General features: G+C 48.4%; 1 protein-coding gene across 1 annotated transcript in view; it reads right to left on the bottom strand.

Moving 5' to 3' along the window:
• Positions 1 to 14,535, bottom strand: part of Tmtc1 (transmembrane O-mannosyltransferase targeting cadherins 1) — a 217,226-nt gene that overhangs the window by 19,768 nt on the left and 182,923 nt on the right. Inside the window, exon 13 of the mRNA XM_075982230.1 lies at positions 5,206 to 5,314. Coding sequence (XP_075838345.1) covers positions 5,206 to 5,314 — 109 coding nt within the window. The remainder of the gene's footprint in view (positions 1 to 5,205; positions 5,315 to 14,535) is intronic.

Raw genomic sequence — 14,535 nt, 5'->3', positions numbered from 1 at the left:
TGTCTGTCCCGGAGGGGCCCTGCCGGGGTTCTGTGTGTCTGTCCCGGAGGGGCCCTGCCGGGGTTCTGTGTGTCTGTCCCGGAGGGGCCCTGCCGGGGTTCTGTGTGTCTGTCCCGGAGGGGCCCTGCCGGGGTTCTGTGTGTCTGTCCCGGAGGGGCCCTGCTGGGGTTCTGTGTGTCTGTCCCGGAGGGGCCCTGCCGGGGTTCTGTGTGTTTGTCCTGGAGGGGCCCTGCCGGGGTTCTGTGTGTCTGTCCCAGAGAGGCCCTGCCGGGGTTCTGTGTGTCTGTCCTGGAGGGGCCCTGCCGGGGTTCTGTGTGTCTGTCCCAGAGAGGCCCTGCCGGGGTTCTGTGTGTCTGTCCTGGAGGAGCCCTGCCGGGGTTCTGTGTGTCTGTCCCAGAGGGGCCCTGCCGGGGTTCTGTGTGTCTGTCCTGGAGGGGCCCTGCCGGGGTTCTGTGTGTCTGTCCCAGAGAGGCCCTGCTGGGGTTCTGTGTCTCTGAGATTCTCAGGCTTCTGCTCCCAAATACTTGGACAAAAGCCCGAGCCACTGTCCCCATCGCCGTACAGTTCTTCTTTTAAGATATAAACAAATAATTGAACCTCAGGGATCGTCCTGTTTCCTCTTCCTAAATTTACTCTTCCTAAATTTTTGCACTGAAGAAGCCAGCTGGAAAGGTAACTGGTACTTTAAATGGCAGAAAGGACAGGACTAAAAAATCCTAGAAAATCGGAAATTACAGGCAGAGACAAAGAACTTAGGTAGGAACAAACCATTTCGTGTAACGTGAAAGCCATTTTGTGTGACTTGAGTTACGATGCCCGAGCTTGCCAGGAGGCAGCTCTGCCAAAGCTAGGCCTCAGAAGCAAGCCCAGGCAGCTCAGACGGGCGCTTAGCCCAGGGCAGGCCTTGATACACTAGCCAAGTGACCCATGGTGATGTTGATGCTAGTGAACCAGCCCCAAGCTGTGAGCCCCGAAAGCCAACGGACACAAAAAATTGTCACTTTAGAAATGGTCTCTAGGATTGCGCTTCCTTTCTCTGAGAGTTGGTTTCTCCAGTCCATCAGCAAGCAGCCTTAAGGCTCTGTGCACGCCCTTGTCTTGGTGATCACTGAACATCTGGACTTCCGTTGGGCACACACAGGGCCACTAGTCAGTCCCAGCTGCTGGTCTATGCTCTCAAGGAATTCCTGGACTGTCACCAGTGCTGTCCTCCCAGCCTACCACAGCCGGAAGACTTCATTGCAGACGCGGGCAGAGAGCCTGTAGGCTTCCAAAGTGTCCTTACCAGAGAGGAGTCCCCAGTGGAACCCTATTATTATAACAGTATAAGGAATGCTGGTGTGAATAAACCAAGCATATTTGACAGACAAATCTTGCACGGACACCCTAGTTGCCCAGTGCCTCACAGTCCACAGGCTGTGCTCTTGGCAAACTAGAAATTAAATGTGAGTTCTTTCACGCAGCTTCTGGAATCTGGCCTGCACACGGGAGATTTTATTCAGTCGTCATTTTTTTTTAGCGTGACCTTGGTCCACAGTTAGCGTGAGCAAGGGCTGTCTGTGTGTGTGACAGATGGTAGCCCTGCTCTGGGGGAGGTGAAATGTCACATGTGTGTGCAAGCTGACCAAAGTGTAAGAACATTGCTTCCATATTTCTGGGTGTTTGAAAGGCTAGGATGCTGTTAACAGTGGGGTCACCAGGAAAGGCTGCTTCAAAGAACGTCAGGTTTGGGTTCTGACCTCCTGTTCATGCACTGTGTATCAGAAACCACGTTTCTTCCTGAAAGAATTCCAGACATTAAGGTAAGATGTGTAGGCTTGGAGAAGGGAGGGGCCCTGAGTTCTGCCTTACAGCTGTCAGTCTCTTTGAAGTTAAAACCAATGGTCCTAGGGTAGAAGAACCCTTCAGATTTTTCTGTGAGATTCTCAGAGCCCAAAGCAGTTCACCTACTCCTAGCCCCCAGAGTGGGAAGAGCACGTGTCTGTCAGACAGGATGATGGTCTCCTGCACAACCTCTTTCCCTTCACAGCTGCTGAGCTCTGACGGTGGAATGGGATGGCTTTGCTCATCAGCAGGACACATTTCCACAGAAAACAGCTCCGTCAGGAAATCATTTCAGATATCCCATCCAACACTCTCGAAATTCAGCTAAGGAAAAAGTATATATTTTTTTTAACTAATCTTTTTTTTAGATTTATTTATTTTTATGTGCATTGGTGTTTTGTCTGCACATATGTGTATGCCAGGGTACCCGATGCCCTGGAACTGGAGTTACAGACAGTTGTGAGCTGCCATGTGGGTGCTAGGAAGGATACCCGGGTCTTTTGAAAGAGCATCCAGTGTTCTTAACCACTGCGCCATCGCGCCAGCCCTGAGGTAGTATCTGTAACTGAACTGAGTCCATCAATTTAGAAAGGGAGTACAGTTGAAACTTTGGGATGCCTACTAGGGCCCGTGTGCTGGAATTACAGGTAGGAATAATGCCTGCTTCACTTTTTGTGTAGGGTCTGAGGATCTGAACTCCAGACTTCATGCTTCCTCAGCAAATACTTTGCCCACTCATCCATCTCCCTGGCCCACATGATTTAAATTTTATCCCAGGATACTAACCCAAGAAATGAAATAAATGATGAATTTGTATTCTGATGTCATGGCTCAAGGGTGAAACTTCCCTTACGGGTCATTTGGGTCCCAGCTGGTGCTCCTGGTCCTCTGACAGTATCTCTAGGTAGAGGAAGTGGGACTCTGGAAGCAAGCCTTGAAGTTTATAGCTGGGCCCACTTCCTGTCCGCTTCCCAAACCGCTGAGATGTGAGCAAGCAAACGTCAAATATCCCCCGCACCACAGAACCGCTCATCGCCACGCCCCTCTTTCTCTCCACAACAGGCTGCACCCTCAAGCTGTGAGCACCCCTTCCTCTCTGAGCTGCATTTGTTGGCGGTATCTGTTCGCAGCAACAGGAAAGGGGATGAACACAGAGATCTCTGGAAGGTAAAACTCACCACCAGACGGGGAAGCGGAGGAAGTTTGGGCAGGGACTGGAAACTGTATGGCTCTGGAAGCAAGGACGGTCCTGAGCATGGTGAACTGGCAAGAGTCTCAGTCCACCGAGGACTCCCAGACAGCAGGCTTGGCTGTCACTTGCAGATGCAAACCTGATGTTCTTAATGTTGTGGTGTCTTCCTTATGGGCAATGCAATGTCTGCTACCTGCCTGGGGAGCTGGGAGAGCCGATCTGAGCTGGAAACTATTAGTACAACCTCCACTCACGCCTCATTGTGGCGTCATGAAATCAAGGCAGGAACATGAGCATAATATGAATTGAGAAAAAACAACAAACGTAGAAGTAAGAACAGCACAGAAGAGAGGCAGCTAACACCGTCCAGATGGCTGTCAGTCGAGGAGAAACAGGAGTGGAGACAGAATTGACCTTTCCAGAAAATAGAAAATCTGCATGCGCCAGATTAAAGACAAAATAAAAACTAGATGTAATTTAGGAGAAACATATATAGGTTTTCCAATACTGAAACATGGCTCTCTCACCCCCAGGGCCCCATACAGACACACTGAACGGCATAAGGGATGATGGCCACAGCCTCATGGCGGACAATCTGGGGTCACTACGGACAGCGCCCCAAGACTGCTTCTCAGACTAGTCCTCAGACAGGGCGGATCGACACACTGAAGCATGACTCAGCGACAGCAGTGTGACCCCGAGCCCAGAACAGGCTCTGGCATGGGCACTGCACGCTCTCCAGGTTTATTTATTTACTCATCAATCTGGAGTCTGCCGACTGTGTGCAGCCGGGCAGCTGGGAGAAAACCGTAAGGGACGATAACTGTCCTTACAGAGGCGGACATTCTGGAGGTAGGCGGGAGACCACTAACACATAAAGCTGTGTGACATGGTATAACATTGTAAGAAATGGAAAATGCAGGACAAGGTGATGGAAGACATGGCAGAGAGTGGGGAGAGGGTCATCATGGAAGACCTCGAGGTATTGTGTGGGCAGAAACCGGCATGGCAGGAGGACGGAAACGGATCTGTGTCACAGATGTGTGGTGGTTGAGGAAAATGCCTGCGCAGGGAGGGGGCTTGGCATGCCTAGGTCACAGGCAGAGGCATGGTGTGTGTCTCTAAAAGATGAAGGAGCCAGGGTGAAGTGCAAAGACGTGGTGCTGAGGGATGCAGGCAATCTTTGCTCTAGAAAACCCTCCAGTGTCTTCATGGATGTAAGCTGGAAGCTATCCAGGACTGAACACGTACGTCATCTGCCCCCACTGGCTTTCTGTCTACAGCCTGTCGGCGCTGATGAGAACACAGGGACCCCTTCTACCTGCAGAGCCAACAAACCTGAGATCAAACACCCAGAGGAGGGGCAGGGAGAGGATTAGCTGTATACGCTTAGGGACCCAGGTTTGAATCCCTAGCACACACATGGACACGGGTCTATAACCCCAGTGATTCAGGTAAAAACAGGTAGATCCTCAGAGTGCATTGGCCGGCCAGTGTACTCAAAAGAGTAAACTTCAGGGGCAGCGAGAGGCCCTGTCTTAAAGGAATAAAGGAGAGGGGCAACATAGGAAGGTACTGGATAGCCTCCCTGAACCGGTACACACACACACACTACACACACACACACTCTCAGAAAATATCATGTCTGCACTGGAGTTTCTTGTCTTTGGCTCCTAATCAACACAGTGTAGCAGCTATGTGCATAGCTGGTATATACTGTACTAAGCTGAGTAATTAAAAATGTGCACAAGAGTTATCCACCCCCAATGCCACTTTATATGAGACCCTGAGGGCCACAGGTTTCTTCCGTGTCTGAGGAAGGTTCTGGGAATGGCTGTATTAAAGCGCAGAAACCAAGTTTATAATTTCTGCCGCTTGAATATTCATAGACTATTCTAATTTTGGTGCTCGCTGGAACTTTTGAAATGTTTAAAATGCAAATTGTACCCTTAGTAACTGATGTGTGGGATCAAGTCATTTCTTTTATGTAGGCCAGGTGACTGCTACCAGGGAGCTCAGCCTGATCCTTACGCAGAGAGAAAGCTTGAGACGGACCTAAGAGCCACTGTTTGACTGCAGCTACCAATTATTAGTTACGCTATTTCTATAAAAGTCTGTGATGATATTGGCCGATGCGCTTGACAGTACTAATTGGAGAAACACGTGTGAAATTAAATGGAAACAGTTACCTGCTCAGCCAGGAGGGAAGCCAGGCTGGAGTAGGCATCGGCGAAATCCGGCCCATACTTGATGGACTCCTTCAGCAGTACGATGGCTTCTTCTGTCTTCTCCTGGGACCTGCAGGCGACAGGGAGAAGGACAGCTCTCATTAGCTTTGCTTTGGCTTCGTTTAGCCAGGACTAGGTGGCTAGCTCTGAATTTGGCTGTATCAATGCATATGCGTTACGCCAGGCTGTGCCGAGGTCTAACAGTGTCCTCTTATGTCTGAATTCTCACTGGAAGGCAATGTGAGGACTCTGGCTTCCTGCTGCTGTGGTTTGGATGTGTGGTGCCTCTGCAGGCTCCTCTATCTCAACAACACTTGGTCCCAAGCTTGTGGCAGATGCTGTTATGGAAGGTTGGGGACATTTGGGTGTTGGAACCTAACTTGGAGGCTGGGAGTGGGGAACGTAGATCACTGTGGGGGGGGGGGGGCTTGAGGTTTTACAGACCAGACCTATTCCCTGTCCATTTTACTGTTCCTGACCGTTAACACAATGCCACCTCACACTCCTAAGGCCATGTCCTCACCCACCAAGATGGGCTGTATACACTATCTACCTGTTACAACTAGGAACCCAAAGCATCCCTTCCTCTCTTACATTTTTGCTTGTCAGGGATTCGGCCTGAGTGACAGGAAGACTAATGAGTGAACACACTTGCTCTGTGGTTTTGGGGAGTTCTAGCCAAGGGTTTGGGAGTCTGTTAACACAAAACACTTGACCTCAGGTCAGCACCTGGGGATGTCTCCTGTCGGCTTGGAACTGGGTAGAATGTGAAGATGGTCTGTGTCATTTCTAATAGCACCACCATCTGAAATCCTTTTTAAAGAATATTTTTATATGTTTATAAATGTATATCTCTGTGTGTAGACCCATGTGCAGTTACCTACAAAGCCCAGAAGAGGGCACTGGATGCCCTGAAGCTGTTATTACATAGGTGCTGGGCACTCAGATCCTCTGTAAGATCAACCAGTATATTGAGCTACTAAGTTTCACAAGCTGAATTCACTTTTGTTTTTTGAGGATCTTAGCATAGAATCTTTATTTATTTTTTTTATTTGAGATTTTTTAAATTAAATTTTTTCATTTATTTTATATACCAACCAGTTTCCCCTCTCTCCTTTCCTCCAGTTCCCTCTCCCCATCTCCCACCTACCCTGGCCCCATCCATTCCACCTCCATTCAGAAAGGGGCAGGCCTCCCATGGGAGTCAACAAAGCATGGCATATCAAGTTGAGAAGGACCAAGCTCCTCCCCCTTCATCAAGCAGGGCAAGGCATCCCAACATGGGGAGTGGGTTCCCATAAGCCAGCTATGCACCACCACAACAGACCACTACACACCCATGACCCACACGCAGAGGGCCTAGGCTGGTCCTGTGCAGTCTCTGTAGTTGTCAGTCCAGAGTCCGGGAGCACTACAAGCTGAATTCTTAATGTCGGCTACCGGCCCAGGACGAGCCAGGCCAAAACATCCATCTATGGATTTGCAGCGAGCTGCCTGCCAGGCGACTTTCACACGCATGCATGACTCACGCTCTGAGCAGCAAGCTCTGGGGGGTGGGGGCAGACTTCTGAGAGGTTAAAAGAAGCAGCCATGAGTGGGCACGGTGGCTCGTACTTGCAAATCCCAGTGCTCAGGAGGCTGAAGTTGGAAGTTTAAGTAGCTACACAGTGATCCAGAAATAAAGTCATAAAAATGTGCTTTTAAAATACTCCAGCATTCACTGGATTTTCACTGCGTGCAGGCCATTGGACTGGCCTCTGGGATTAAAAAAACAAACAAAAACCCAAAAAGACAAATAAGACCCAAGACAGACGCTGCAGAGAGCCCACACTCGGAGTGTTAGGATCCTGGTGTCATATTTTAAACTGGTCCTATGTGGGAATTTGTCCTCAGGGATCTCAAGCCTGGCCTAGCACACAGAGTTAGATCTCATCCCAAAGAAGATGAAGTGTTTGGGAGAGGAAGTCAGCATGACTGGAGCCATGGGCCCTCCTGCGTGTGAGTTCCTATATTAGAAAAGCGAGCGTCATATCTATCATAGTGGGGCTGCTGGGAGAACTGAATTATGATGCTGTGAGAACTCATGAGCGTACCCAGTGCACGGTTATTACTGAGTCCAGTTGTGAAATACACACCATACCCTGTGTTGGTCCCCATGGGAAAAGGTGCACCTCAGGACTCGGCCTTGATCCTTGAGGCCATAGACGGTCTGTGGTTCCATAGATTCCATCCTTCATATTACACTGAATTTATTACATTTATGATATCTGGTATTTAAGATCAGTGTCTGTGGAAGTTGTTTCAGTAGCAAAATTATTACTGCCTAAGACTGAATGTTTTGGGTTCAGAGTCAGAGAGATCCATGGACCAAACCAACAGGAGAGAAAGCAGAGGCAGGTAGATCCCTGCATTTGAGGCCAGTCTGACCTACAGATCAAGTTCCAGGACAGTCAAGCTTAGACAGTGGAGGAAACCACAAAACAAAAAGCTGGTGAGAATGTAGCCATGTTCCAGCCCTCCCACATGCGTCAATAATCAAGAAAATACCTCAAACATGCCCACACAGGTTCCCTCCCCCGGAGTGACTCTAATTTTTATCAAGTTCATTAACTAGCAAAGGCAGATCCTGTCCACCTCCTCTCCTTGCTGTGATCTAATTGGCTCCCAATTGGCTCTCCTGCGTGCACACACAACACACTGATGCCACAGCTCTCAGCGCTCTCTTGGTCAACATGCAGGCTCTGCACCACTCTACAGAGCCTGTGAGGTTCCCACAGCTCTCAGCGCTCTCTTGGTCAATAAGAGTTCATGAAGGCTCTGCACCACTCTACAGAGTCTGTGAGGTTCCCACAGCTCTCAGCGCTCTCTTGGTCAACAAGAGTTCATGAAGGCTCTGCACCACTCTACAGAGCCTGTGAGGTTCCCCCACTTACACTCTTCACAGATACACTAAAGGTCACTGTTCCACTGCACACGTTCTTTTAAGTGAAAATGAATTTTTTTAACCCTAGTAATTTGACCACTGATTTAATGGCTACAGCTCCAGAGAGTCTTCACCAAGAATAATCTAGAAAGGCTGCTTGCCTCCAAAGGAAGATAGAGACTTAGCAAAGCAAGGCAGAAAATCAGTCCCTACAGGATATGATTTAGCTGGAAATTCTTCAAAATCAGCAGAGGGGGGAAAACTGCAATAATTTTATAATAATGGGTTAGTGGCTTTCTTGTGTAATAACTCATGTCAGCTAGAATGGAAACTTAGACCTCTCATAAATGAACTCAGAGAGATTAACTACCACTTAACATAGCCTGTTAATGCGGGTCCTCGAGGACTCCATTAATATCCATCTGAGTGAAGCACCGCAAATACAGCCGTCAGGGCTCTCCCAGGGAATTCTGGGAAACAGTGTATCAGTAAATCCTACGAGGAAAAGCACCCATCATGATCCTAACACCCAGGGTGTGGCTCTGTGACCATTGCTAAATTTTAAGCTCCCCTGTGAGTGGACTTTAAATCTTTGTGGTGGTTTGAACAAGAATGACTCCATTGGCTCACAGATTCGAATGCTTGGTCACCAGGGAGTGCCATTATTAGGAGGCATTGCCTTGTTAGAGGAAGTGAGTCACAGACGTGGGCTTTGGGGCTTCAAGTGCTCAAGCCAAGCTCCGTGTCTCTCTTCATGCTGCCTGATTTGGATGTAAATTCCCAGCTACACTCCTGCACCACATCTGTCTGCATAGTGCTTCCCACTATGATGATAATGCATGAAACCTCTGCACTATAGCCAGCCCCAGCTAAGCGTTTCCCTTTATAAGAGTTGCTGAGGTCATCATGCCTCTTTCCAGCAACTGCACACTGACTACGTCTAAGATAACCTTACTAATCTTTTTGTTGTTCTTAATCTCAGTCCAATGACCTCAAAGCCATCCTCAGTGATGGATGAAGGAAGGAATGACAAGGAGACATGGCCACTGCAGAGGTAGCTTCTCTACAGGAGCTCTGCTAGACTAGACTGCCCTCAACCGTGATCACGTGGACCTTGTTTAGCACCGTGTTATCTGTGTAAGCCTCCAACATAAACGATCACCTTGTACAACTCTGCAGCAGGACTCAGCTCTCTGAGTTCAATTTATGAAAGCTAAAGTTGCTCAGAATGGGTCCCTGAAATCAGCAATACCCTCAGAATGGGTCCCTGAAATCAGCAATACCCTCAGAATGGGTTCCTGAAATCGTAATACCCTCAGAATGGGTTCCTGAAATCAGTAATACCCTCAGAATGGGTTAAATAAGAAAACATCAAGTAGAAGTTAGACTTTGCTCAGAATGTGAAGATTTTGCAGCTCAACATTTGTGGTTTTAGGGAACTTCCCTCTGGTTGTACTTTCCTCCATGAAAACATCCCCAGAGGCTCACTTTCCTGGTTCCATCTCGATGATAGGCATTCAGCAAAGGCATTAAGGATTTGTCACATTTTTCTTCCAGTAATCAGAGATATGTTAAGTTTGCTGTTTTACAAAAGTTTCTGGATTTCTGTCAATGGATCCACATTTGTCTCAACAGAAGTAGCCGACTGCTTGGAAAAAGAATTAATGCAAGGGATGAACTCGGAAAGCGCCAGCAGCAGATACAGAACTGCGGACTGGTGACGTGCAAGCAGCAGTGGACTTTCTCAGCAGTACCTGGCTGTCTTAGTTAGGGGGCTATTGCCGTGAGGAGACACCATGGCCACGGCAGTTCTTATAAAGGAAAACAACTGCAGCTGGCTTACAGTTCAGAGGTTTAGCCCATTATCGTCATGGTAAAAAGCGTGGTGATGTGCAGGCAGACAGGGTGCCATAGAAAGAGCTGAGGTTCTTACATCCTGACCCACAGGCAACAGGAAGTGGTCTGTCTCACTGGGTGTAGCTTGAGCAAAGGAGACCTCAAAGCTTGCCTCCACAGTGACACCTCCAACAAGGCTGCACCTCCTAATTGTGCCACTCCCTTTGGGGGCCATTTTCTTTCAAACGATCACAATGGACATTAACACAGAGACCCATAACTGGTCCATGTACAGAGAACAAGAGACTTCAGAGTCCTCAGCCATATTGGGTGTCTATATCACACTCTCCCCCTCAGTGGTGAAAAGACTATGAGAGCCAAAGGGTGGTGGAGGAGTTTAAGGAAAGGGTTTAGATAGAAGTTTCTGACCCATCCGGCCCCACAGTCACTCAGTCCCAAAGAAACACACAGGGGCTTCTATTAACTATAAACTGTTTGGCCTATTAGTTCAGGCTTATTATTAACTAGCTCATACAACTTTATTAACCCATAATTCTTGTCTATGTTTTGTCACATGGCTTGGTATCTTTTCTCAGTAAGGCATTACTCTCATCTTGCTTCCTCTGCATCTAGCTGGTGACTGTGTCTCTTCCTTTCTTCTTCCCAGGATTCTCTTATTCTGGTTGCCTTGCCTATACTTCCTGCGTGTCTACTGGCCAATGAGCGTTTTATTAAACCAATACGTGTGACAAATCTTTACAGTGTACAAGAAAGTTATTCTATAGGAAGGGTGTAGATATAGTTTGGATGCATACATGAACTCACAATGATTGTATCAGTATGCATAAGACCCGTGCAAGTTCAAACCAGACAAAAATCCCAGCATGGGTTTGTGGTGGCAGGGGGAGTGGGCGCAAAGTCTCACCCCTAGTGAGGAGCTATTGGTATTTGAATGCTCCTGGGAAAGGGATAGTCAGTTTCTTCAGGGATATTCAGTAAGACACTGAATATAGGACCACAGTCCGGGCAGCCCCTCCCATAGCTGATTAATATAAACTAGACTGGATAGGTTTGTGAAAGAGGGAGAGAAAGAATGAAAAGAAAGGAAACTCCAGTCTGAGCAAGGAGTGAAGGGTGGAGGCATCAACAGGAAGTCCTCTGCAATACTGAGATTGACAGTATATTGTTGCACTTCACTGTTGCTGGGTCAAAAATGATGTTTCCCATAAACAAAGGAGATTTTTGTTTCTACTTTTATGACAGGAGACATTACCAGCTCTTCAGAAGAGCTGCTGTGTGAAATTCAAGCTTCAGACATCTCAGGAGATAAGCTTTGTAAGCGTGGGCTTTCTAGGGCTCTGCTTCCACACAGGATGGGAAGGGCTCCTGGCTGCCCCGTGCAGCTTCGACATAGGATTCCTGTGTGCAGCATGGCCCAGGCAGTGCATAAAAGCATCTGGCTGGCTGCAGTTATGAAATCCACACACAGACGCCCAGAAGGCACATTCCTGTTAAATGACAGTGAAAACTGGAAACCTCTGATCAATTCAAACACACTGCTGGGCTGGGGAGATGGCCCCATTGGTAAAGATCCTACTGGACAGATGACACAAGGACCTGGGTTTGATCCCTAGCAGGTAGGTGTGATTGATATCAGACTTGTATTCCCAGCACTCAGGAAATCTTTGTGACTCACTGGCCAGCTAGCCTAGCCTACCTGGCAAATGCCAGGAAAATGAGAGGCTCTATCTTCTACTTAAGGGAAAAGATTCGGGTCTCCTAGCAGCTGGCTGTCATCTTAAGTTATTTAAACAGTGGCATAGGTAGAGTATGGCCGCCTGTCTCTCATCTGTGTGAAATTCAAGCTTTCAGATTGGATACGAGATACTATGCTCCTTGGTTACAGTAACATCTCATAACTTGTTCATCTTTATTGGATGCTGGGTCCTATATTAAGTACCTATAAGTATTACCTTTAGTACTTAAGAAAAACGCAGTTTCTAGAATTATTTCTACGTTATACACAAGTAGTTGAATCCACACCAAGTTAAACTGTTTTCCTGTAGCTACATGATAACCAGAGATGGTAGCAGCTACCTATTCTAAGAAAGAACATGGCCTGATGTCACTGGATGTCAAGGTCCTCTCTGCGGTTTATTGGCATGTTATCCTGTCCTGGTCAATTCTCTGTTTGGATAGGAGACTTGTGGGGGTGGTACCCCTGCTGCTTCTAGCAGACAGGAGTAAACCAACCATCATGCCTGTCAGTTGGAGGAAGAGTGAGGGCGGAAGACCCATGTGCTCTCCAGCAGACAGGCTGGAGAGATAGGATTCTGTGGAACGCAGAGGAGGAAGGAAGCTGGCAGAATTGACAATGAGTCCCTTAGAAGGAGAGGAATCATTCAGTCAAGTTTTACCTTCCTAAGTGCTGCCCAGGATGAAACCTGCAGGCCATCAATAGATGTGAGAACACACAGCACACACACATCTGTCTTTCTGCCCTTCTTGCTTCTCTTCCTGGTGTTTGAGAGCATTTTTAACCTTGAAAGTGTTTTAATCCTCCCAACAACCAAACTGGGTTTTTGTGCCAAAGCCATAGCCTGCTGGACTGCCTCAAGATAAAGGTTGAAGTGTGGGATCCTAAAGTGTGACAGCGTCTGCAGAAGAAGTTCCCAGTGCCTGGCATGTTACCTTTAGACTTTAGTTCCTGCCTTAAGCCACCTCCCTCGGGGTCTGCCCTGTGGGGCTTAGGACAGCTCAGCCTCAATGGCACACAGAGGAAATTGACAACTGGAGTCTTGAAACACTTGTACTTGGCAAGGCAATTGTGCTGTGGGAACTCCTTCAGCCAATAGCCTTTAAGATACTGACCCACTTTGGGTGTGGTCTCATGCACTATATATGTAGACACAAAGCGTACATGGGCCCGTTGGCTGCTGGATTTGGTTCCAGCTCCCTGTGCACACAGAGGACTGTGGATTGCTACTCTTTCTGTGAGTTTATCCCCTAATAAATCCTGTGAGTTTAACCACTAATAAATAAACCTTTATGATACTCCATTCTGGGCTAGTGTGGAAATTTTTCATACTGCAACCCAGTTGGGCTTGATGCATTATCTTTTCCTAGAGATATTAGTGCAGGGAAAGCTGATGACAATCCTTCCAGAGAATGTAAACAAAGACTGCTTCCTATGGAACTCTGCTCTGGCCTGGACAGTGTTTATCATAGCCAGGGAACTCCACAAAGGCGCTAAGACCCTGGCATCATAGTGTGAGCATCATTGTGGGGGCATTGCTCGCAAAAGTACTGTCATGATCCGCTTGTTCTCAGTTATGGGATAGAAGCAAAAGTTTTCATTTCCCAGATAAATCTGTGGGACAGACACTGACTGTGAGAGGAGGGGAAACGGGACATTTTTAGTGGGCTAGAATAGTTTTGTGCCCACCCCCATAGGTGCATCACACTCCCCCATGTCTGCCGCCACCATGTCCCCGGGGCTGACAGGCAGTTATAGGCGCACTGGGTTAGACAAGGCTGCGGGCTGTTCTGGCAGCTCCTTCTCTGGAGGCAGGAAAGGCGGGGACATTGCCAGGCCACGTCCAGCCTAGCAGCCCTCATCCCCGAGGGAGTGACCAATCCTCCAATAGCTTTAACTTTAAGTCTTGCTGAGGGCCTCAGTCAATGTAGTCTGCCAGGTGTCTTTCACACACTGACCACTGGTCAGTATTAGCTGGGTCTGGGTTTGCGGAGGACAGGAGAGTGGAAATGAGTGTGAGGGACAGGAAATCCTGAATGCTGAGACATTTGGACTCTGTGCCAACGCAAAGTGCATGAGAGGATGAAGGAGACAGGAGCAAAACAATGTCATACGAGGGACCGAACAGAGGGGATCTAACCAAGGCGTGAGCAGGTCAGCGGTAAGGTGGAATAAGCAGAGACCTGCGCTCATTGCAGGAGGTCTGGTAACAGAAAGGCCTGGAAAGAACCCAATACGGAGATGGCGACTCATGAAGGTCAGGAGGAGCGAAGACAGCAGGAGAAAGGAAAAGTGAGCAAGCGGAGGTAAGAGACCAAAGCTCGGAGGTCAGAATCCAGGAACTAGGGAATAAAGACGTTCCCACGCCTAGAAAGTCAGCGTCGCAGCAGCCATGTTGGGAAGTACCCAAGTGGAGCGGAGATGGATGAACAAAAGCGAGGAAGCTGGCGGTTACTGGAGCTCGCTATGGATGGATGGCGGCAGAGGTTTGGAGCATGGGGTGGTGGTGGGATGGGGGTAGGCCCGGTGCTCGAGACGGTGATGTTGGACGAGTGTAGATGAAGATGCAGAAGGCATCACAGGATGCGGAGCTGGGCTGGAAGCTGGAGAGTTACTGCAGAAAGGCAGGCATGAGTTAGGGAAAGACATAATGGGATCAGGGCTACATAGAGATAAATCAACCCAGGAGTCACCGAACTACAGACAGGTAACTTTGGCGGTGCGGGGAGAATTTCCGGCCAAGAGATGGAACCAGAACGTGTCCGCTCACGGCTGG

Source organism: Microtus pennsylvanicus, chromosome 8 (assembly GCF_037038515.1).
Source record: "Microtus pennsylvanicus isolate mMicPen1 chromosome 8, mMicPen1.hap1, whole genome shotgun sequence".
In the NCBI taxonomy this organism is placed as follows: domain Eukaryota; kingdom Metazoa; phylum Chordata; class Mammalia; order Rodentia; family Cricetidae; genus Microtus; species Microtus pennsylvanicus.
Note: the sequence above shows the minus strand (reverse complement) of the source record. Positions and strands in the feature narration are given on the sequence as shown.